At 39.8% G+C, this 24104-nt stretch overlaps 1 protein-coding gene across 1 annotated transcript in view; it reads left to right on the forward strand.

The window, feature by feature from the left end:
* The window catches only part of YIPF6 (Yip1 domain family member 6), a 42638-nt gene that overhangs the window by 10426 nt on the left and 8108 nt on the right, over positions 1-24104 (forward strand). The window contains exons 2-6 of the mRNA XM_050777023.1: positions 2934-3062; positions 4419-4497; positions 9925-9967; positions 12511-12636; positions 13922-14079. Of these exons, the coding sequence (XP_050632980.1) occupies positions 2934-3062; positions 4419-4497; positions 9925-9967; positions 12511-12636; positions 13922-14079 (535 nt within the window). The remainder of the gene's footprint in view (positions 1-2933; positions 3063-4418; positions 4498-9924; positions 9968-12510; positions 12637-13921; positions 14080-24104) is intronic.

Genomic DNA, 24104 nt, shown 5'->3' on the forward strand with positions numbered 1-24104 from the left:
TTGCATATTAAACATAGTAATCTTAAATTTCTTTTCTGATAATTCTAACATCTTGGTCATCTCAGAGTCTGGTTTTGTTGATTGCTTTGTCTCATAGTGGGTTGTTTTTTCATGTGAATATGGGGGAGATAATTTGTTATTGATATTGAACGCTAGACATCATGTATACACTGCCAGAAGTGGCACACCTCTGCTACTGAGTTGTCAGTCAGTAGGGGTTAAGTCAGTCTAGTCAGGAGTTGAGCTTCATTTGTTCTTTTTTCGTTGTTGCTATGGGTACCTTCAGTGCATCACCAGCTTCAGATTCCTCTGCTGTTACTTTGTGTTTAGGGGTAGGGGTGCTATGTTGTCCCAGTGTTTTGTTTTTTGTTGTTGTTTTGTTGTGGTTTTTTTTGAGACAGCGTCTCACTCTGTTACCCAGGCTGGAGTGCAATGGCGTGATCATAGCTTACTGCAGCCTTGACCTCCTGGGCTCAAGTGATCCTCCCACTTTAGCCTCCTCAATAGCTGGGACCACAGTTGCATGCCACCATGCCCAACTAATTTTTTAAAAACATTTTTTTGTAGAGATGGGGGTCTCACTATATTACCCAGACTAGTCTCAAACTCCTGGCCTCAAGCAATTCTCCTACCTCAGCCTTCCAGTGTTGGGATTACAGGCATGAGCCACTGCACCCAGCCCCAATGTTTTTATTAATGTTCATGTTCTATACTCAGCTTCTGTCTTTGCCCTTGCATCTCATGGTGAGTCTCTTTCTAAGCTCTAGCCCTTCCTCCAGCAGTAGACTGCTGTTGTTTATTGCTCCATACTTGCTAGCCTGGTGATAGGGGCCAGGGAAAGGGGATTCTTTGTTGTCATAGTCTAGTCTCTGCCTTAGGCATACCGTGTGTCCCTGGGTCTCCTGGGTGGCACTTTCTTAGTGATCCTGTCCCCCTCCTAGCTGAAGGAAAAACAAAAAAAAAAAAAAAAAAAAAAAAAAAAAAAAAAAAAAAAAAAAAAAAAAAAAAAAATCTTAACGGTCTGGGCCCAGGATGGTTTCTTGTCCATCCCTTAGTAGTAGAGAGCTTTTCCTTTTCCCTTTCACCAGCTTCAGTGAGTTGTTGCCTGTGTTCTGAAAGCAACTTGTTTTTGTCCAAGTGGCTTTAAGGCTCTTTCTCTCTAGGGGCTTTTTTCTAGAGAAGAGCCTGCAAGAGGGTGTGAACTCCCCTTGAGTCTGTTGCTTCTAGGGGTTCTGTACTCTTGTGCTAGTCCATACTTGGACTTTAGCAATTTATTTAAAATTTTGGTTGAATTCTCACCCATCTGTGTGGTGTGGTGTGCAGCATTGTCTTCTCCTCATGCTTTGCTACCGTTGAGCCACTGCTGATGTCTCTTCGTGGAAGCACCTGGCGTTCTTTAGATTTCATCCAGGCTACTTGGTCTCCCTACAACTCCGGTCTCAGATGAATTCAGGGAAAGTTATGATAAAGTAAAGTATGTAGCCTTTTCTCATTGTTCTCCTTGGGGAATGGTCTTTCCAGCTTCCTAGATCTTAGTCAGAAGTCAAATTACAGTGTTATATAGTCACTTGAAATAGGTGCTATCTTTGTGGTTGTGTGTTTATTTCAGTACGTGGTAGTTTCATTGGTTTAATTTTTCTCTCAGTTTCAGGGATTGCTTCCTTCAAATTTTAATTTTGTTTCATAATTGTGCGAACTGTTTATATGATTGCAAGTCATTTATACGAACAATATGTATTGAAAAAAGCCTAGTTTCTCTCCCTGTCTGCTCTATCCTATTCCTTTCTTTCCTCTATAGGAAACCTTAAAAAAAAATTCTATGGAATGTTTCTTATAGTTAAGAAATATGAATGTGGTTAAGAAATTTATTTTATTTCATTTTATTTATTTATTTATTTATTTATTTATTTATGACGGAGTTTTGTTCTTGGTGCCCAGGCTGGAGTGCAATGGTGTGATCTCGGCTCACCGCAACCTTCACCTCCTGGGTTCAAGCGATTCTCCTGCCTCAGCCTCCCGAGTAGCTTGGATTACAGGCATGCGCCACCATGCCCAGCTAATTTTGTATTTTTAGTAGAGATGGGATTTCTCCATGTTGGTCAGGCTGGTCTCAAATTCCCGACCTCAGGTGATCTGCTCACCTTGGCCTCCCAAAGTGCTGGGATTACAGGCATGAGCCACCGCACCCAACCCTTTACAAATTCTGTGAACATCCTCATTCTTTCTAAAATTGCAGTATACTGTCTTGTGTTTCCTCTATCTGCAACTGTTGCCCACTAAAAATTGTGCCTACTGGTCCAAAAACTGTATGAGAAGGCATTGCCTCTATTTTCTTAGGAATTTGTAGATTCGAGTTTCGGTTGTAATAAAATTTAGCAGATGAGTATGAATTTAAAAGTTCACATTCCTTATTCACTTTGAAAATTGTATTTGCTCTGTGATTGCCAGGTAACCTATAAAGAGTGTAATCAAGGTATATTTTGCTATTTCCCTTTTCCTCCCACTTGCCTTTATGGTTCATGTAATGCTCATTTTTAGCCAGCAGAGGCCACTAGAGCCTGCTAGGGAGCAGAAGTGCTACAGAAATGCAGCCATTCTAAGACAGTGATTGCTAAAAGGTCACTTTTTAATAACTTTACAATTATTATCTCAATTTTGCTAGCTTGTGCCATGTGAAGATTTTATGCTAAATGTTGGTGGGCAAGAAGGTGTCTATGACATTTACTTTAGTTTTTTCATTATGTTTAATCTTTAAAGAAATAAATTTGAGAATTATTGTTAACTGCATTGTGTAATGTCTGTTGAGCTAACACCTACTTTCCTATGTAAAACCCTACAAAATACATGGTCCCAACTCTCTAGGAAATGATGATATATATGAGGAATGCTACAGTTTATTACAGGCTTACTTTTTTTCCCATGACTCCTCTCAGTTTGCAGGCCTTTCAGATATATCCATCTCACAAGACATCCCCGTAGAAGGAGAAATCACCATTCCTATGAAATCTCGCATCCGGGAGTTTGACAGCTCCACATTAAATGAATCTGTTCGCAATACAATCGTAAGTTAGACTAGTTGAGAGAACTTCTGTTCAGTATCCTGGGACTAAGTAACTGATAGTACTTTGCAATATTTTCATTTGGTTCACTGGTTTTGAATATGTTTTATATACTGAAGTTTAATATTTTATTCTAGAGAATAATTTGGTACAGCCTTTTTGGAGAGCAGTTTGGTTATAATGCATATTAAGAATCTTAAAACCGCAAGGTGTGGTGACTCGCGCCTGTAATCTCAGCCCTTTGGGAGGCCAAGGCGGGCGGATCACCTGAGTTCAGGAGTTCAAGACCAACCTGACCCACATGGTGAAACCCCATCTCTACTAAAAATACAAAAATTAGCCGGACATGGTGGCGCACGCCTGTAATCCCAGCTGCTTGGGAGACTGAGGCAGGAGAATCGCTTGAACCTGGGAGGTGGAGGTTGCAGTGAGCGGAGATCACACCACTGTACTCTGGCCTGGGCAACAGAGCGAGACTCCGTCTCAAAAAAAAAAAAAAAAAAACTTAAAATGTCCAAATCTTTTTAAACCAATATATTATCATACTTCTCCAAATATAGTATAAGGAAAGTTTTAAAATGTAAAACAAAAATTTTCAACATAAAAGTATCAATATACAAAGATGTTTATTATAGCATTCTTTGTAATAGGGGAAAGCTAGAAATAAATGAACCATAGATGAGGTATTGGTTAGGTAAATTATGTTATATCTTTGTGATGGGATGCTAAACAACTATTAAAAATTATGTTTACAAAGTGTTTAATAATATGGATAAAGTTCTAGGTGAAAAAACTAAAACAGAATTAGCTCAGTGGTACTTTGAGAGGTTGTATTTGTATTACTGAACCCTTCCTCCAGTTTCGTGATTTTTTTTTTTAATCTGGCTTCTAGGATTTGTTTACCAATTAAATTGGGAATGTTAGAAATTTATTTCATATATTGCAAAGAATGTGGTAGCTAGAGAGCAGGCTAATTGACCCTTGAGACCTCATCTTCTATGAACTGAATGTCACATACTGTGTTTTGTAGAGCAGCTTTTTATAGTGCAATTGTTTTAGTTTCTTCAAGCAGCCTATTGGGAGGGCTGTGTTTCTTTTTTATGGATTTGTTTTCAACATCAAAACAGAACAGATCAAAAAAGATGTGGAAAAGTGTTAAAAGTTGGCTTAAGGAGTTAATAGAAAAAGCATACCCTACCTCTCTGGTTTGTTTGTGTAGTGAAGGAGTTGAACTGGAATTATCTGCAAAATTCAATGAAGAGTTCACAGGAGATTGAAATAAAAGAAATTTTAGCAAATTAAGTAAGGCTGCTGACAACCTTGGTCATCACAATACAACAGGTTGTTTCTGTTTTTCAGATGCGTGATCTAAAAGCTGTTGGGAAAAAATTCATGCATGTTTTGTACCCAAGGAAAAGTAATACTCTTTTGAGAGATTGTAAGTATATGAAGTTTTTAAGGGTTTGCTTAATCTATCTCACCGTGCCTTATCATAAGTACTTTATAAGGCAAAGGCTCTGTGGTAATAAAACTGACATCATTTTGTAGGATGAAAAAAATATGTAAATGATATATAAATCAAACTTCTGGCAGAAATTAAACATTTATTTTATTTTATTTTTATTTTTATTTTTTTTGAGACAGAGTCTCACTCTGACTCCCAGGCTGGAGTGCCGTGGTGTGATCTTGGCTCACTGCAACCTCCGCCCCCTGGGTTCAAGTAATTTTCATGCCTCAGCCTCCTGAGTAGCTGAGATTAAAGGTGCCTGCCACCACGCCCAGCTAATTTTTTTGTATTTTTAGTAGAGACGGGTTTCACCATGTTGGCCAGGCTGGTCTCCAACTCGCGACCTCAGGTGATCCACCTGCCTCAGCCTCCCAAAGTGCTAGGATTACAGGCAGAAATTAAAAATTTAGATTGGAATCTCAGAGACTGAAAGATTTTGCTTATTATATTGCCCGCATCAATAAATATACCTCATCAATAAATATACAGTGTCCAGGCATGGTGGCTCATATGTGTAATACCAGCACTTGGGAGGCTGAAGCAGGAGGATTGTTTGAACTCAGGGGTTTGAGACCAGCCTGGGCAACATGGCAAGACCTCATTTCTACTAAAAATTAAAAAACTAACCAAGCCTGATAGCGCATGCCTGTAGTCCTAGCTACTTGGGAGGCTGAGGTGGGAGGATTGCTTGAGCCCAGGAGATCAAGGCTGTAGTGAGTCATGACTGCGCCACTGCACCCTAGCCTGGGTGATAGAGCGAGACCTGTCTCAAAAAAAAAAAATATATATATATATATATAATATATATATATAGCATACATATAAATATTTTTTTTAATTTATTTTTTATTTTTTTTGAGACGGAGTCTCGCTCTGTCGCCCAGGCTGGAGTGCAGTGGCCGGATCTCAGCTCACTGCAAGCTCCGCCTCCCGGGTTCACGCCATTCTCCTGCCTCAGCCTCCCGAGTGGCTGGGACTACAGGCGCCCGCCACCTCGCCTGGCTAGTTTTTTATATTTTTAGTAGAGACGGGGTTTCACCATGTTAGCCAGGATGGTCTCAATCTCCTGACCTCGTGATCCACCCGTCTCGGCCTCCCAAAGTGCTGGCATTACAGGCTTGAGCCACCGTGCCCGGCCCATATAAATTTTTTAAAATGCTCTAGTGGTTACTACAAAATGCATTTCTGGAGGCTGCTAATTTATAATATTTACATATATTGCATAATATTCCTGGAAGCTGCTGACACATAAAGAATTAATGATCTCCAAGGGAAAGGCAAATGTTTAAATTTTTGTTTGTTAGTTTTTTGAGATGGAGTCTTGCTCTGTTGCCCAGGCTGGAGTGCAATGGCACAATCTCAGCTTACTGCAACCTCTGCCTCCAGGGTTCAAGCGATTCTTCTGCCTCAGCCTCTGGAATAGCTGGGATTACAGGTGCCCGCCACCGCATCCAGCTAATTTTTGTATTGTTAGTAGAGATGGATTTTGCCATGTTGGCCAGGCTGGTCTCGAACTGCTGACCTGAAATGGTCCACCTGCCTTGGCCTCCCAGAGTGCTGGGATTACAGGCGAGAGCCACCACCCCTGGCCTAAATGTTAATATAATAGTAAATACCCATAAACATTTAACAAATTATTAGTACCTTTATTGACAGTTTCATTTTGAAGCCTATCATTTAGTCTGATGACTGCTTTCTTTATCAGAGTTCTGTCAAAACAGACAGCGTCTCACTCTGTTACCAAGGCTGAGATGCAATGGCATAATCATAGCTCACTGCAGCCTCAAACTCCTGGGCTCAAGCAGTCCTTCTGCCACAGTCTCCTGAGTAGCTGGTACTGTAGGCATGTGCCACCACGCCTGGCTAGTTTTTAAATATTTTGTAGAGATGGGGGTCTCCCTATGTTGCCCAGGCTTGTCTCAAACTCCCGGCCTCAAGCAGTCTGCCCACCTCAGCCTCCTAAAGTGCTGGGATTACAGGCAGGAGCCACTGTGCCCAGCCAATGTTTTATTTTTTCAACTTTTTTGTTAAAAACTAAGACAAACGCAAACACATTGGTCTAGGCCTTCACAGGATCAGAATTGGATCATCAGTACAATTGTCCTCCACCTCTATCTGTCCTATTGGAAGGTCTTCTGGGGCATGAACACGCATGAAACTGCCATCTTCAATTATAACAATGCCTTCTTCTGGAATATCTCCCGAAGGACCTGCCTGAGACTGTGTTATGGTTAACTTTTTTCTTTTTTTAGAGACATGATCTTGCTGTGTCACTCAGGCTGGAATGTAGTGGCGTGATTATAGCTCACTACGGCCTCAAATTTCTAGGCTCAAGCCATTCTCCCACCTCAGGCTCCCATGCCTGGAGCCTGTGCCAGCATGCCCAGCTAATTTTTAAAAATTTTTTTGTCCGGGCACGATGGTTCACGCTTCTAATCCCAGCACTTTGGCAGGCCAAGGTGGGTGGAACACCTGAGGTCAGGAGTTCCAGGTCAGCCTGGCCAACATGGTGAAACCCTGTCTCTATTACAAATACAAAAATTAGCTGAGTGTGGTGGCAGGCGCCTGTAGTCCTAGCTACTCGGGAGGCTGAGGCGGGAGAATCGCTTGAACCCGGGAGGTGGAGGTTGCAGTGAGCCAAGATTGCGCCATTGCACTCCAGCCTGGGTGAAAAGAGGGAAACTCTGTCTCAAAACAAAGCAAACAAAGAAAAAACAAACAAACAAAAAAACACGTGTTTTTAGAGACAGGGTCTTGCTCTGTTACTCAGGCTGAACTTTTTAGGTAGAAGTATGCTTCAACGTAACAATGAAAAGTATAGCATAGTAAACACTTAAACCACAGTAGCATAGTCATTTTTTATCACTATCAAGTAGAGTATTATGTAGTGTACATAATTGTGCTATATTTTTATATGACTGGCAACATAGTAGGTTTGTTTATACCAGCATCACCACAGACACGTGAGTAATGTGTTGTACTGGATGTCACTAGGTGATAGGAATTTTTTAGCTCCGTTATAATCTTATGGGACCACTGTCATTGACCAAAATGTCATTATGTGGCACATGACAGTACACTTGAATTCAGTTTTTAAGTTGAGCAATTAAAAAAAAAATTAATGAAATTAGCAGCAGTTTTATTAGAAGTGGTAGGATTATGGTTTTTTATGTCTTTTCCAAACTTTCCACAATGGTGTCAAAATTACTTATATAATTAAAAAATAAATAATATTAAGTATATAACTTTGCGTACGTCTCTTGGGTAAGGTTATATACATGTGAGGTTAAAGTTAGATGTGGGATATGTGCCTTTTTGGAATGAATTGAGGAAGGTAATTGTGCTCTAAGCTGTGTGCTACTGAACTGTTGGCATACAAATCACTCAGAAGCTTATTTTGTTTGTTTTTTTGAGACAGAGTCTTGCTCTGTCACCCAGGCTGGAGTGTAGTGAGTAGAGGTTGTGATCTTGGCTCACTGCAACCTCTGCCTCCTGGGTTTGAGTGATTCTCCTGCCTCAGCCTCCCGAGTAGCTGAGATAACTGGTATGTGCCACCACAACTGGCTCATTTTTTTGTATTTTTAGTTAGAGACGGGGTTTCACCATGTTGGCCAGGCTCGTCTCAAACTCCTGACCTTAAGTGGTCTTCCCGCCTCAGCTTCCCAAAGTGCTGGGATTATAGGCATGAGCTACCGAACCTGACCAAATCACTCGGTAGCTGTTTTTGTTGGTTTGTTTGTTTTGGAGACGGAGTCTTGCACTGTCACCCAGGCTGGAGTGCAGTGGCACGATCTTGGCTCACTGCAACCTCTGCCACCTGGGTTCAAGCAATTCCCATGCCTCAGCCTCCCGAGTAGCTGGGATTACAGGCACGTGCCACCATGCCCAGTGAATATTTTGTATTTAATAGAGATGGGATTTCATCATGTTGCCCAGGCAGGTCTCAAACTCCTGAGCTGAGGCCATCTACCCGCCTCAGCCTCCCAAAGTGCTAGGATTACAAGCATGAGCCACCGCACCCAGCCTGCAGCTTTTGATTGAGGACCATGTTTGCTAGACCTGATGCTGGCAGAGCCTTCATAGCCTTTTGCAGTTTTCAGAAAGCTTTCATATGTTATTTGCTAAAGTTTAACCTTGTGAAATTACCAATACTGGGCTGTTTTTTTACCTAGAAGAACAGCAACTCTATATTAATTCAGTATACTAATTATAAAAGGGAAGCAGTACGACAGAGTGGCAACAACTTTGGTCTAAGAATCAAAAGACCAGGCCGGGTGTTGTGGCTCATGCCTGTAATCCCAGCGCTTTGCGAGGCTGAGGCGAGTGGATCACTTGAGGCCAGGAGTTTAAGACTAGCCTGGGCAACACGGTGAAACTCCATCTTTACAAAAAATACAAATTAGCTGGGTGTGGTAGCATGTGCCTGTAGTCCCAACTACTCAGGAGGCTGAGGTAGGAGGATCACCTGAGCCTGGGAGGTTAAGGCTGCAGTGAGCCACGATCGCACCACTGCATTCTAGCCTGGGCAACAGAGTGAGGTCCTGTCTCAAAAAAAAAAAAAAAAGAATCAGGCCAGGTGCGGTGGCTCACGTCTGTAACCCCAGCACTTTGGGAGGCCAAGGTAGGCGGATCACCTGAGGTCAGGAGTTCAAAACCATCCTAGCCAACATGGTGAAACCCTGTTTCTACTAAAAACACAAAAATTAGCCAAGTATGGTGGCGGGTGCCTGTAATTCCAGCTACTCGGGAGGCTGAGGCAGGAGAATCGCTTGAACCCAGGAGGCAGAGGATGCTATGAGCTGAGATTGCGCCATTGCACTCTAGCCTGGGCAACAAAAGCCAAACTCCATCTCAAAAAAAAAAAAAAAAAAAAAAAAATCAGTAGCCCTAGGTTCTGGTCCCATCTCCACATATAAAACTAGGCAAGTCATTTCCTTCTCAGCTTCATTTTTTGTATTTGTGAACTGAGCATGATTATACTTGCCTTGTCTAATGCAGTCTCTGATCGGTAAAGTGCCTTGGCTATAGTCTTTTTTCTTAAGAGTATGGGGTAGGGAACCTAGGTCTTCTGATTGTTTGTCCATTGGTCTTTAATTATAGGATGCCAGTATGTGGCTTAGTAGATGGGGAGGAGGGAAGGGTGATTTGTGGGATATGAAGTAAACAAAACTTAAAGTCTATGTAAAGAAGTGCATTCAGGATTAGGGTACAGGGAGGGCAGGTAGTGGGAGAGGAGAGGTAGGAAGGCTTAGGCAGGAAAAGAGATCCTTGATGTCTGAATTCCAGGAGGGAGAGAGGTAGATATTGGAATAAAGATAGAAAATATTACCTTTGCTTCTGTCTTTTCTTGTCTCGTAGGGGATTTGTGGGGCCCTTTGATCCTTTGTGTGACACTCGCATTGTAAGTACTTGCATTTTCTTTCTTTGTCCTTTGAGCTAGACTAGACTTTTTTGTGGATTTTCAAAATTGTGGGGGATTTTGATTGAATATTTAATTTAGGACTTGTATGACTTGTTGGACATGTTGCACTCCTTAGGTATTTCAGCCTCTAACGTCACTTTCCAAATCAATTAAAAAATGATGAAATTAGGCTCACCTTCCTTAACCAATGACATTTTAGTCTGTTTTAGCCATGTCTGTTCAACAAATATTTATTTACTTATTTAGTCTCTTGTTCCTCCCCGTTATTAAACTAAGTGAATTAAGGTTTAAGCACCCTTTGTTTGCAAACGTGATTCTCTGTAATCTTACTAAAAATATGAATGAGAATGAGAATAAATCAGAAGTAGTAGTGAAAAGCAAGATCGTGTTTCAGAGCATTGTACTTTTCCATACACGTTGTATGTAAAGGAAGAGGACAGAGGAAGGAGAGAAAGGTTACACTAGAGAGAGGAATATAACCATTGATAGAGTGGGAAAAAATACTGCCCTGGAATTCAGTTCGGAGTTCGCATTCTGACTCTACTGTCAGCTAGCTATGCGACTTTGGGCTACTAATAACCAATGTTTGTATAATTTTTCCCAGTTTGCAGAAAACTTTGAAATACTTTCTCTTACTTTAGCCACATAGCAAGAATTAAAATTATTTTCTTTTCTTTTTTTTTGACAAATAAGCTCAGGTTCACAAAGGTTGAGGATTTAACCAAGATCACATAATCAGTGGTAGACCTGAGATTCAACCTCAGGTTTCCTCACTACCTACTCTGTACCTCTAGGGTTCATTACACATCTCTTCCCACCTAGTCACTCTGGGTCTCCTCTTCCATATCTGTAAAGGGAGATGGTTGAGGGTCCTTTCCAGGCTTAACCCTTTGTGGGTCTAAATTCACTAAGTTTCTTGCTGACTTCTCTAATTTTTTAAATTTAAATTGAGCATATATTAATTTAGGTAATAATGTTGAGTACTATTTCTTATGCTTTTAGTAACTATGTCAAGGGATGCAGCCTAATGCCTTGATGGAGGGGTTTATATTAGACATCCTGAGCATATATATATATTTTTGAAAGATTAACCTTATAGATTACGTAGTTTAACCCCACTTAGTTGCAGAGAAAACTGGAGTCCCAGGACATCAAGTGACATATCTAGTGACAGAATTAGGATCAGTATCTGGGTCTCTTGCTTTCCAGGCTAGTTAATATTCTTTCCATCATACCATGCTGAAGCAATAGGGATTCCAGGCAACAAGTGATGAGTGCTGGCCATTCTTTGCATCTGGTTGTCAGGACTCGGAATGGAATATGCATAGCATAGAATACAAAAGCCTGTGCGTACTGCCAAGTAGCATAGCAGGGCAAGAAAGACTTACAGTGTGACTTCTCTATACTGTTTAATAAGAAGAGGTTGTGAGCTTACAATTACTATTTTTCTTGGTAATAACACCAAGTCCAAATATTCAAAACAGTTTACATCTGTAAAATTCTTAGACAAAGAAAGAATAGTTAAGTGGTTGTTCAACTACTCAATTCCAAAGCAAAACCCTTTAGCAATAATCTGTATGTTTTGATGTTTTTAAAAATCAACAACTAAAAAGGTTTATAGACCGTTTCCATTTTTGTTTATTATTTTTATTTTGTTTTGAGGCAGTCTCACTCGGTTACCCAGGCGGAGTCGGTGGTGTGATTACAGCTCACTGTAGCCTCAACCTCCCAGGCTCAAGTGATTCTCCCAGCTCAGCCTTCCTAGTAGCTACAACTATAGGCGTGTACCACCGCGGCCAGCTAATTTATTTTTTGTGGAGACGGGGGTTTCGTCATGTTGCCCAGGCTGGTCTCGAACTCCTGGCCTCAAGCGATCTGCCTGCCTTGGCCTCCCAAAGTGCTGAGATTACAGGCTGAGCCACCATACCTGGCCTATTTCCGTTTTTAAATATCTCAACTGAAAGCTTAACCCAAGAACTGCAAATTCAGATATGTCTAAAGGCTAGAGTAGTAACCTAAATGCATGCAGTAGTGATATGGTGACTGTAAGCCCTTTGCACTTATGTCAGCTACATTTAATTGTTGCAGTGTTGGAATGCAGGCTCAGTGTTAGAAAGTCTAATAGTTTTTTCAAGAAGATCTAGAAATTCATATTCTTATGTGAAATAAAATAATGTCAACTTAAATTCAAAATCATCTTAAATATTATATAAGCCCAAAACCTCATATCTGTGAGGTACATTTGACCCTTCAGTTTATAACCACTGCTTAAAAAAAAAGGTCTTCAGTAATTCAACAAGGTCAAATGGAGCACCCCTTGTAGTCCTGAGGCATTTGGAATTTGCAGTAAGGGATCCTTGCCAAATACTTGTGTCATTTTCCTTTTAGTACAACCTACATATTACAGATCTTCGGGTGAGGTTATAGCACAGCAATCTGATTCAAAGTTTGAGAACCCATGCCTTAACTGTGTTGCCCTAAGTAAAAGATTAAGCAATTCTTATGCTGTTTCCTTTTCTCAGAATGCTGCAAAGAGACTCTGTAGATAGTGAAAAAGATGGAGGGCCCCAGTTTGCAGAGGTGTTTGTTATTGTCTGGTTTGGTGCAGTTACCATCACCCTCAACTCAAAGCTTCTTGGAGGGAACATGTGAGTATTATTAAAATGCATTGTTTTTCCCCCTTGCCAGGTAGTATATCTTAGATTAAGGAAGACAGGCTAGTTAGATTTTTTTTTTTTTTTTTTTTTGAGACAGGGTCTCAGTCTGTCACCCAGGCTGGAGTGCATTGGTGTGATCATGACTTACTGCAGCCTCTATCTCCCAGGCTCAGCGTCCCAAGTAGCTGGGATCCTCCTGCCCCAGCATCCTGAGTAGCTGGGACTACAGGCATGTGCTACTATGCCTGGCTAATTAAAAAAAAAAATTTTTTTGTAGAGGTGGGGTCCCACTGTATTGCCTAGGCTGGTTTTGAACTCCTGGGTTCAAGTGATCCTCCCACCTTGGCCTCCCAAAATGCTGGGATTACAGGCATGAGTCACCATACCTGGCCTGATATTTTTTTAAAAAGAAAAATCGAACTAAATAAGGGCCAAAGAGAAGTGTTCTTAAAACCACTACTACTGGACAGAGATAACCTTGTTGAGTTAAATTGTCTTAAATTATCTGAGGTCCTTTAATAAGCTTCAGATACCCTCTCCAGGCCCTGAAATCATAGGCAGAATTTTTTGTGTAAGAAGAGTATGTACATTTTGGGGAGCAAGTGGTCCATAGCTTTCAACAAATTCTCAAGTATAATAAAAATTCTCAAGTATATATAAACTAGAAAGGATTAAGAACCACCATCTTAGAGGTTCAGAGAAAGATATCTGTAGGAACTAGAGCAGATCATCTGGTGTTAGATGATTGACTTTTAAGGGATCTGAGAGGAGAGGAGGAAGAGTATAGGGAAAGAAAATTAAAGCATGTACTTAATTTTTTTTTTTTTTTTTTTTTTTTGAGATGGAGTCTTGCTCTGTCACCCAGGCTGGAGTGCAGTGGCACGAGCTCAGCTCACTGCAACCTCCACCTCCCGGGTTCAAGCGATTTTCCTGCCTCAGCCTCCTGAGTAGCTGGGATTACAGGCACCCGCCACAATGCCCGGCTAATTTTTTTGCATTTTTAGTAGAGATGGGGTTTCACCATGTTGGCCAAGCTGGTCTCAAACTCCTGACCTCAGGTGATCCACCCACCTTGGCCTCCCAAAGTGTTGGTATTACAGGCGTAAGCCACCACACCCAGCCAAAAGCATGTACTTAATAATTAATGTTAGGATGTAGATGTTATGTACCAAGAAGGAGGAAACAGTCCATTATATAGAGAAATCTATGTAATAAGCTGTGTCATAACACCCATCAGCTGTATTTATGATCTTTATTAATGTATTTTGTTTTTAAGATCTTTTTTTCAGAGCCTCTGTGTACTGGGTTACTGTATACTTCCCTTGACAGTAGCAATGCTGATTTGCCGGCTGGTACTTTTGGCTGATCCAGGACCTGTAAACTTCATGGTTCGGCTTTTTGTGGTGATTGTGATGTTTGCCTGGTCTATAGTTGGTAAGTATATACTTATTTCCACAATAACAGAACAAACAAAAACATGATTTAAAGATGAAGACCAGATGAGGAGCAGTATAAGTCCAAAGTTAGATGTGAGTAATACGATTCTTGACAGTATTATCCATAGAACCCTCTTCCCTGAGTAGGCAATGATGGGGCTGCTGTCTATCTTATCTGAGTTGGATATCTGGACTTATAAGGTATGGAGAGTCACATCTTTTTTCTTTCTTAAAAAAAAAAAAAAAAAGGTTGGGAGAGTGGATTACACTACATTTAGCCCAGTCCTGGTATATAAAAGGCATTAGGTGACTTGTGAAATGACTGGGATCTTTTCCTGACAAAGTAATTAAAATAAAAATAATAACATTTATTTATTGCTTATCAAAGGCCAGGCACCGTTTAAGAAATACTATTATTAGTCCCATCTTATAGATGAAGAACAGTTACAGAGAAGTTCGGCAGCTTGCCCTAGGTTGCATTACTAGTGAGTAAGAGAGTCAAATTGCAAACCAGGCAGTCATGAACCTTTAAGAACTGTACTATACTACCTTTCAGTGTAGATTGTAAGCATCATTATATAGCACTTTTCTGCTTCAGTAGAACATTTTGCTAAAGACTAGGAAGGGCCTATAGCAATGATAATGAATGCTATGTGCTCATTGTTTTTACATTCCTAAAGTTCTCTTAAGATTCCAGCTTAAATTTAGAAGTGTTCACTAGCTTCTGCTTTAATGGATAGACAGACTGCTTAATATTTTTAAGTGTAGTAACATCTCATTGCTCTGGAACATGGTTGAAAGCTAACAAGTAATCCAACAAAGATCTGAGAGAGCCAGAATTGATATTCCAAAGACTGTATATTAAGCTTGGGTGCTTTTCCCATGGGGACAGTCCCTCATTCTCTCACTGAGAATCTCATAATTACCATACATGTAATTATATTTACTTAGTTATCCAGTATCCAGGCTCACAGGTGATCACGAAGTAGAATCATAGGAGAGAGCAACTTTAATTCAGCAAACATTAATCACAAACTATGTGTCAGGCATAATTTTAGGCATGGTCTTTGTCCTTGGAGTTCAAAATCTAACAGAGCCGCCCGACATGAAAGCACTTAAAGGCAATAGGTGTTCTAGGTGGGAGATGAAGATTTATACAAGGTAACATGATTATTCAGGAAAGATTTCCCAGAGGTGTGATGATGATGATGATGATTAGTATTTGAGACGGAGTCTCACTCTGTCGCCCAGGCTGGAGTGCAGTGGCACTATCTCGGCTCGCTGTAACCTCCACCTCCTGGGTTCAAGCAGTTCTCCTGCCTCAGCCTCCCGAGTAGCTGGGATTACAGCTGTGTGCCACCACACCTGATTAATTTTTGTGTTTTTAGTAGAGATGGGGTTTCACCATGTTGGCCAGGCTGTTCTCAAACTCCTGACTTCAGGTGATCCACCCGCCTTGGCCTCTCAAAGTACTGGGATTATAGACATGAGCCACCGTACCCGGCTGATTATTTTCATTTATTTATTTGGCTAAAATCTATATATATATATATATGTTTTTATATTATTATTATACTTTAAGTTCTGGGACACATGTGCAGAACATGCAGGTTTATTACATAGGTATACATGTGCCATGGTGGTTTGCTGCACCCATCAACCCATCATCTACATTTGGTATTTCTCCTAATGCTACCCCTCCCCTAGCCCCCCAACCCCCAACAGGCCCTGGTGTGTGACGTACCCCTCCCTGTGTCTATGTGTTCTCATTGTTCAACCCCCACTTATGAATGAGAACATGTGGTATTTGGTTTTCTGTTCATGTGGTAGTTGGCTGAGAATGATGGTTTCCAGCTTCATACATGTCCCTGCAAAGGACATGAACTTATCCTTTTATATGGGTGCATAGTATTCCATGGTGTACATGTGCCATATTTTCTTTATCCAGTCTATCATTCATGGGCATTTGGGTTGGTTCCAAGTCTTTGCTATTGTGAACAGTACAGCAATAAACGTAGGTGTGCATGTGTCTGTATAGTATCACCCAGTAATGGGATTACTGGGTCAAATGGTATTTCTGGTTCTAGATCCTTGAGGAATCGCCACACTGTCTTCCACAATGCTTGAACTAATTTACAGTCCCACAAACAGTGTAAAAATGTTCCTATTTCTTCACATCCTCTCCAGCATCTGTTGTTTCCTGAGTTTTTAATGATTGCCATTCTAACTGTCGTGAGATGGCATCTCATTGTGGTTTTGATTTGCATTTCTCTGATGACCAGTGATGATGAGCTTTCATGTTTGTTGACCACATAAATGTCTTCTTTTGAGAAGTATCTGTTCATATCCTTTGCCCACTTTTTGATGGGGTTGTTTGATTTTTGTCTTGTAAATTTGTTTAAGTTCTTTGTAGGTTCTGGATATTAGCCCTTTGTCAGATGGGTAGATTGCAAAAATTTTCTTCCATTCTGTAGGTTGCCTGTTCACTCTGTTAATAGTTTCTTTTGCTGTGCAGAAGCTCTTTAGTTTAATTAGACCCCATTTGTCAATTTTGGCTTTTGTTGCCGTTGCTTTTGGTGTTTTAGTCATGAAGTCTTTGCCTATGCTTGTGTCCTGAATGGTACTATCTAGGTTTTCTTGTAGGGTTTTTATGGTTTTAGGTTTTACATTTAAGTCTTTTATCCATCTTGAGTTAATTTTTGTATAAGGTATAAGGAAAGGGTCCAGTTTCAGTTTTCTGCATATGGCTAGCCAGTTTTTCCAGCACCATTTATTAAATAGGGAATCCTTTCCCCATTGCTTGTTTTTATCAGGCTTGTCAAAGATCAGATGGTTTTGGATGGGCGGCATTATTTCTGATGTCTCTGTTCTGTTCCATTGGTCTATATATCTGTTTTGGTACCAGTACTATGCTGTTTTGGTTACTACAGCCTTGTAGTATAGTTGGAGGTCAGATAGAGTGATGCCTCCAGCTTTGTTCTTTTTGCTTAGGATTGTCTTGGCTATATGGGCGCTTTTTTGGTTCCATATGAAATTTAAAGTAGTTTTTTCTACTTCTATGAAGAAAGTCAATGGTAGCTTGACAGGGATAGGATTGAAACTGTAAACTACTTCGGGCAGTATGGCCATTTTCATGATATTGATTATTCCTATCCATGAACAAGGAAAGTTTTTCCATTTGTTTGTGTTCTGTCTTATTTCCTTGAGCAGTGGTTTGTAGTTCTCCTTGAAGAGGTCCTTCATATCCCTTGTAAGTTGTATTCCTAGGTATTTTATTCTCTTTGTAGCAATTGTGAATGGGAATTCACTCATGATTTGGCTCTCTGTTTGTCTATGACTGGTATATAGGAAGGCTTGTAATTTTTGCACATTGATTTTGTATCCTGAGACTTTGCTGAAGTTGCTTATCAGCTTAAGGAGATTATGGGCTGAGACGATGGGGTTTTCTAAATATACAATCATGTCATCTGCAAACAGAGACAATTTGACTTCCTCATTTCCTAATTGAATACCCTTTATTTCTTTCTCTTGCATGATCGCCCTGGCCAGAACTTCCAACGCTACGTTGAATAGGAGTGGTGAGAGAGGGCATCCTTGTCTTGTGCTGGTTTTCAAAAGGGATGCTTCCAGCTTTTGCCCATTCAGTATGATATTGGCTATGGGTTTGTCATAAATAGCTCTTATTATTTTGAGATACGTTCCATCAATACCTAGTTTATTGAGAGTTTTTAGCATGAAGGGGTGTTGAATTTTATCAAAGGCCTTTTCTGCATCTATTGAGATAATCATGTGGTTTTTGTCATTGATTCTGTTTATATGATGAATTACGTTTATTGATTTGCGTATGTTGAACCAGCCTTGCATCCCAGGAATTAAGCCGGGTTGATCTTGGTGGATAAGGTTTTTGATGTGCTGCAGGATTTGGTTTGCAAGTATTTTATTGAGAATTTTCACATCGATGTTCATCAAGGATATTGGCCTGAAATTTTCTTTTTTTGTTGTGTCTCTGCCAGGTTTTGGTATCAGGATGATGCTGGCCTCATAAAATGAGTTAGGGAGGATTCCCTCTTCTTCTATTGTTTGGAATAGTTTCAGAAGGAATGGTACCAGCTCCTCTTTGTACCTCTGGTAGAATTTAGCTGTGAATCTGTCTGGTCCTGGGCTTTTTTTGGTTGGTAGGCTATTAATTACTGCCTCAATTTCAAAACTTGTTATTGGTCTATTCAGGGATTTGATGTCTTCCTGGTTTAGTCTTGGGAGGGAGTATGTGTCCAGGAATTTGTCCATTTCTTCTAGATTTTCTAGTTTATTTGTGTAGAGGTGTTTATAGTATTCTCTGATGGTAGTTTGTATTTCTGTGGGGTTAGTATTATCTCCCATTTATCAGTTTTTATTGTGTCTATTTGATTCTTCTCTCTTTTCTTCTTTATTAGTCTGGCTAGTGGTCTATTTTGTTAATCTTTCCAAAAAAACAGTTCCTGTATTCACTGATTTTTTTGAAGGGTTTTTCATGTCTCTATCTTCTTCAGTTCTGCTCTGATCTTAGTTATTTCTTGTCTTCTGCTAGTTTTTGAATGTGTTTGCTCTTGCTTCTCTAGTTCTTTTAATTGTGATGTTAGGGTGTCAGTTTTAGATCTTTCTCGCTTTGTCCTATGGGCATTTAGTACTATAAATTTCCCTCTAAACACTGCTTTAGCTGTGTCCCAGAGAGTCTGGTATGTTGTGTCTTTATTCTCATTCATTTCAAAAAACTTGTTTATTTCTGCCTTAACTTCGTTGTTTACCCAGTAGTCATTCAAGAGCAGGTCATTCAATGTCCATGTAGTTGTGTGGTTTTGAGTGAGTTTTTTAATCCTGAGTTCTAATTTGATTGCACTGTGGTTTGAGAGACTATGATTTCCATTCTTTTCATTCTGTTGTTATGATTTCCATTCTTTTGCATTTGTTGAGTATTTTTCTTCCAATTATGTGGTCAATTTTAGAATAAGTGTGATGTGGTGCTGAGAAAAATGTATATTCTGTTGGTTTGGGGTGGAGAGATTGTTGATTTGGGATGCATATTGGGTTGATTTGGGGTGTGTATTGTTGATTTGGGGTAGAGATTCTGTTGATTTGGGATAGATGCATGTTAGGTCCATTTGGTCCAGGGCTGAGTTCAAGTCCTGAATATCCTTGTTAATTTTCTGTCTTGTTGATCTGTCTAATATTGACAGTGCGTTGTTAAAGTCTCCCACTATTATTATGTGGGAGTATAAGTCTCTTTGTAGGTCTGGTTTTTTTTTTGTTATTGTTTTTGTTTTTAATGTTAATTTTATTTATTTTTGTTTTGTTTTTTATTGTACTTTAAGTTCTAGGGTACATAGGGTACATGTGCACAACGTGCAAGTTTGTTATATATGTATACATGTGCCATGTTGGTGTGCTGCATCCATTAACTCATCATTTACGTTAGGTATATCTCCTAATGCTATCCCTCCCCCTTCCCCCCACCTCACAACAGGCTCCAGTGTATGATGTTCCCCTTCCTGTGTCCAAGTGTTCTCATTGTTCAGTTCCCACCTATGAGTGAGAACATGTGGTGTTTGGTTTTTTTGTCCTTGTGATAGTTTGCTGAGAATGATGGTTTCCAGCTTCATCCATGTCCCTACAAAGGGACTTTTGTAGGGCTCACCCTTTTTTATGGCTGCAAAGTATTCCATGGTGTATATGTGCCACATTTTCTTCATCCAGTCTATCATTGATGGACATTTGGGTTGGTTCCAAGTCTTGGCTATTGTGAATAGTGCCACAATAAACATACGTGTGCATGTGTCTTTATAGCAGCATGATTTATAATCCTTTGGGTATATACCCAGTAATGGGATGGCTAGGTCAAATGGTATTTCTAGTTCTAGATCCTGGAGGGATCGCCACACTGTCTTCCACAATGGTTGAACTAGTTTGCAGTCCCACCAACAGTGTAAAAGCTTTCCTATTTCTCCACATCCTCTCCAGCATCTGTTGTTTCCTGACTTTTTAATGATTGCCATTCTAATTGGTGTGAGATGGTATCTCATTATGGTTTTCATTTGCATTTCTCTGATGGCCAGTGATGATGAGCAGTTTTTCAAGTGTCTCTTGGCTGCAAAATGTCTTATTTTGAGAAGTGTGTTCATATCGTTAGCCCACTTTTTGATGGGGTGTTTTTTCCTTGTAAATTTGTTTGAGTTCTTTGTAGATTCTGGATATTAGCCCTTTGTCAGATGAGTAGATTGCAAACATTTTCTCCCATTCTGCTCACTGTGATGGTAGTTTCTTTTGCTGTGCAGAAGCTCTTTAGTTTAATTAGATCCCATTTGTCAATTTTGGCTTTTGTTGCCATTGCTTTTGGTGTTTTAGACATGAAGTCCTTACCCATGCCTATGTCCTGAATGGTATTGTCTAGGTTTTCTTCTAGGGTTTTTATGGATTTAGGTCTAACATTTAAGTCTTTAATCCATCTTGAATTAATTTTTGTATAAGGTATGAGGAAGGGATCCAGTTTCAGCTTTCTCCATATGGCTAGCCAGTTTTCCCAGCACCCTTTATTAAATAGGGAATCCTTTCCCCATTTCTTGTTTCTGTCAGGTTTGTCAAAGATCAGATGGTTGGAGATGTGTGATATTATTTCTGAGGGCTCTGTTCTGTGCCATTGGTCTATAGCTCTGTTTTGGTACCAGTACCATGCTGTTTTGTTTACTGTAGCATTGTAGTATAGTTTGAAGTCAGGTCGTGTGATGCCTCCAGCTTTGTTCTTTTGGCTTAGGATTGTCTTGGCAATGCGGGCTCTTTTTTGGTTCCATATGAACTTTCGAGTGTTTTTTTCCAATTCTGTGAAGAAAATCATTGGTAGCTTGATGGGGATGGCATTGAATCTGTAAATTACCTTGGGCAGTATGTCCATTTTCACGATACTGATTCTTCCTATCCATGAGCATGGAATGTTCTTCTATTTGTTTGTGTCCTCTTTCATTTCGTTGAGCAGTGGTTTGTAGTTCTCCTTGAAGAGATTCTTAACATCCCTTGTAAGTTGGATTCCTAGATATTTTATTCTCTTTGTGAGCAGTTGTGAATGGGAGTTCACTCATGATTTGGCTCTCTGTTTGTCTGTTATTGGTGTATAGGAATGCTTGTGATTTTTGCACATTGATTTTGTATCCTGAGACTTTGCTGAAGTTCCTTATCAGCTTAAGGAGATTTTGGACTGAGACAATGGTGTTTTCTAAATATACAATCATGTCATCTGCAAACAGGGACAATTTGACTTCTTCTTTTCCTAATTGAATACCCTTTATTTCTTTCTCCTGCCTGATTGCCCTTGTCAGACCTTCCAACACTATGTTGAATAGGAATGGTGAGAGAGGGCATCCTTGTCTTGTGCCAGTTTTCAAAGCGAATGCTTCCAGTTTTTGGCCATTCAGTATGATATTGACTGTGGATTTGTCATAAATAGCTCTTATTATTTTGAGATATGTTCCATCAATACCTAGTTTATTGAGAGTTTTTAGCATGAAGGGCTGTTGCATTTTGTTGAAGGTCTTTTCTGCATCTATTGAGATAATCATGTGGTTTTTGTCTTTGGTTCTGTTTATATGCTGGATTGTGTATATTGATTTGCATATGTTGAACCAGCCTTGCATCCCAGAGATGAAGCCTACTTGATCATGATAGATAAACTTTTTGATGTGCTGCTGGATTTGGTTTGCCAGTATTTTATTGAGGATTTTGGCATCTATGTTCGTCAGGGATATTGGTCTAAAATTCTCTTTTTTTGTTGTCTCTCTGCCAGGCTTTGGTATCAGGATGATGCTGGCCTCATAAAATGAGTTAGGGAGGATTCCCTCTTTTTCTATTGATTGGAATAGTTTCAGAAGGAATGGTACCAGCTCCTCCTTGTACCTCTGGTAGAATTCGGCTGTGAATCCATCTGGTCCTGGTCTTTTTTTGATTGGTAGGCTAGTAATTATTGCCTCAATTTCAGAACCTGTTACTGGTCTATTCAGGGATTTGATGTCTTCCTGGTTTAGTCTTGGGAGGGAGTATGTGTCCAGGAATTTATCCATTTCTTCTAGATTTTCTATTTATTTGTGTAGAGGTGTTTATAGTATTCTCTGATGGTAGTTTGTAGTTCTGTGGGGTCGGTGGTGATATCCCCTTTATCAGTTTTTATTGTGTCTATTTGATTCTTCTCTCTTTTCTTCTTTATTAGTCTTGCTATCAGTCTATCAATTCTGTTGATCTTTTCAAAAAACCAGCTCCTGGATTCATTGATTTTTTGAAGGTTTTTTTTGTGTCTCTGTCTCCTTCAGTTCTGCTCTGATCTTAGTTATTTCTTGCCTTCTGCTAGCTTTTGAATGTGTTTGCTCTTGCTTCTCTAGTTCTTTTAATTGTGATGTTAGGGTGTCAATTTTAGATATTTCCTGCTTTCTCTTGTGGGCATTTAGTGCTATAAATTTCCCTCTACACACTGCTTTAAATGTGTCCCAGAGATTCTGGTATGTTGTGTCTTTGTTCTCATTGGTTTCAAAGAACATCTTTATTTCTGCCTTCATTTTGTTATGTACCTAGTAGTCATTCAGGAGCAGGTTTTTCAGTTTCCAAGTAGTTGATCGGTTTTGAGTGAGTTTCTTAATTGAGTTCTAGTTTGATTGCACTGTGGTCTGAGAGACAGTTTGTTATAATTTCTGTTCTTTTACATTTGCTGAGGAGTGCTTTACTTCCAACTATGTGGTCAATTTTGGAATAAGTGTGATGTGGTGCTGAGAAGAATGTATATTCTGTTGATTTGGGGTGGAGAGTTCTGTAGATGTCTATTAGGTCCGCTTGCTGAAGAGCTTGAGTTCAATTCCTGGATATCCTTGTTTACTTTCTGTCTCATTGATCTGTCTAATGTTGACAGTGGGATGTTAAAGTCTCCCGTTATTATTGTGTGGTGCCTACGTCTCTTTGTAGGTCTCTAAGGACTTGCATTATTAATCTGGGTGCTCCTGTATTGGGTGCATATATATTTAGCATAGTTAGCTCTTCTTGTTGAATTGATCCCTTTACCATTATGTAATAGCCTTCTTTGTTTCTTTTGATCTTTGATGGTTTAAAGTCTGTTTTATCAGAGACTAGTATTACAACCCTTCCTTTTTTTTTTTTTTTTTTTTTTGGCTTTCCATTTGTTTGATAAATATTCCTCCATCGCTTTATTTTGAGCCTATATGTGTCTTTGCCTGTGATATGGATCTCCTGAATACAGCACATGGATGGGTCTTGACTCTTTATCCAATTTGCCAGTCTGTGTCTTTTAATTGGGGCATTTAGCCCATTTACATTTAAGGTTAATATTGTTATGTGTGAATTTGATCCTGTCATTATGATGCTACCTGGTTATTTTGCCCATTAGTTGATGCCGTTTCTTCATAGTGTCAATAGTCTTTACAATTTGATATGTTTTTGCAGTGACTGATACCGGTTTTTCCTTCCCATATTTAGTGCTTCCTTTAGGAGCTCTTGTAAGGCAGGCCTGGTGGTGGCAAAATCTCTAAGCATTTGCTTGTCTGTAAAGGATTATATTTGTCCTTCACTTATGAAGTTTAGTTTTGCTGGATATGAAATTCTGGGTTGAAAATTCTTTTCTTTAAGAATATTGAATATTGGCCCCCACTCTCTTCTTATAGGGTTTCTGCTGAAAGATCCGCTGTTAGTCTGATGGACTTCCCTTTGTGAGTAACCTGACCTTTCTCTCTGGCTGCCCTTAACATTTTTTCCTTCACTTCAACCTTGCTGAATGTGACAATTATGTGTCTTGGGGTTGCTCTTCTTGAGGAGTATCTTTGTGGTGTTCTCTGCGTTTCCTGAATTTGAATGTTGGCCTGCCTTGCTAGGTTGGGGAAGTTCTCCTGGATAGTATCCTGAAGAGTGTTTTCCAAGTTGGCTACATTCTCCCCGTCACTTTCAGGTACACCAATCAAAGGTAGGTTTGGTCTTTTCACATAGTCCCATATTTCTTGGAGGCTT

Source organism: Macaca thibetana, chromosome X, assembly GCF_024542745.1.
Source record: "Macaca thibetana thibetana isolate TM-01 chromosome X, ASM2454274v1, whole genome shotgun sequence".
In the NCBI taxonomy this organism is placed as follows: Eukaryota; Metazoa; Chordata; class Mammalia; order Primates; family Cercopithecidae; genus Macaca; species Macaca thibetana.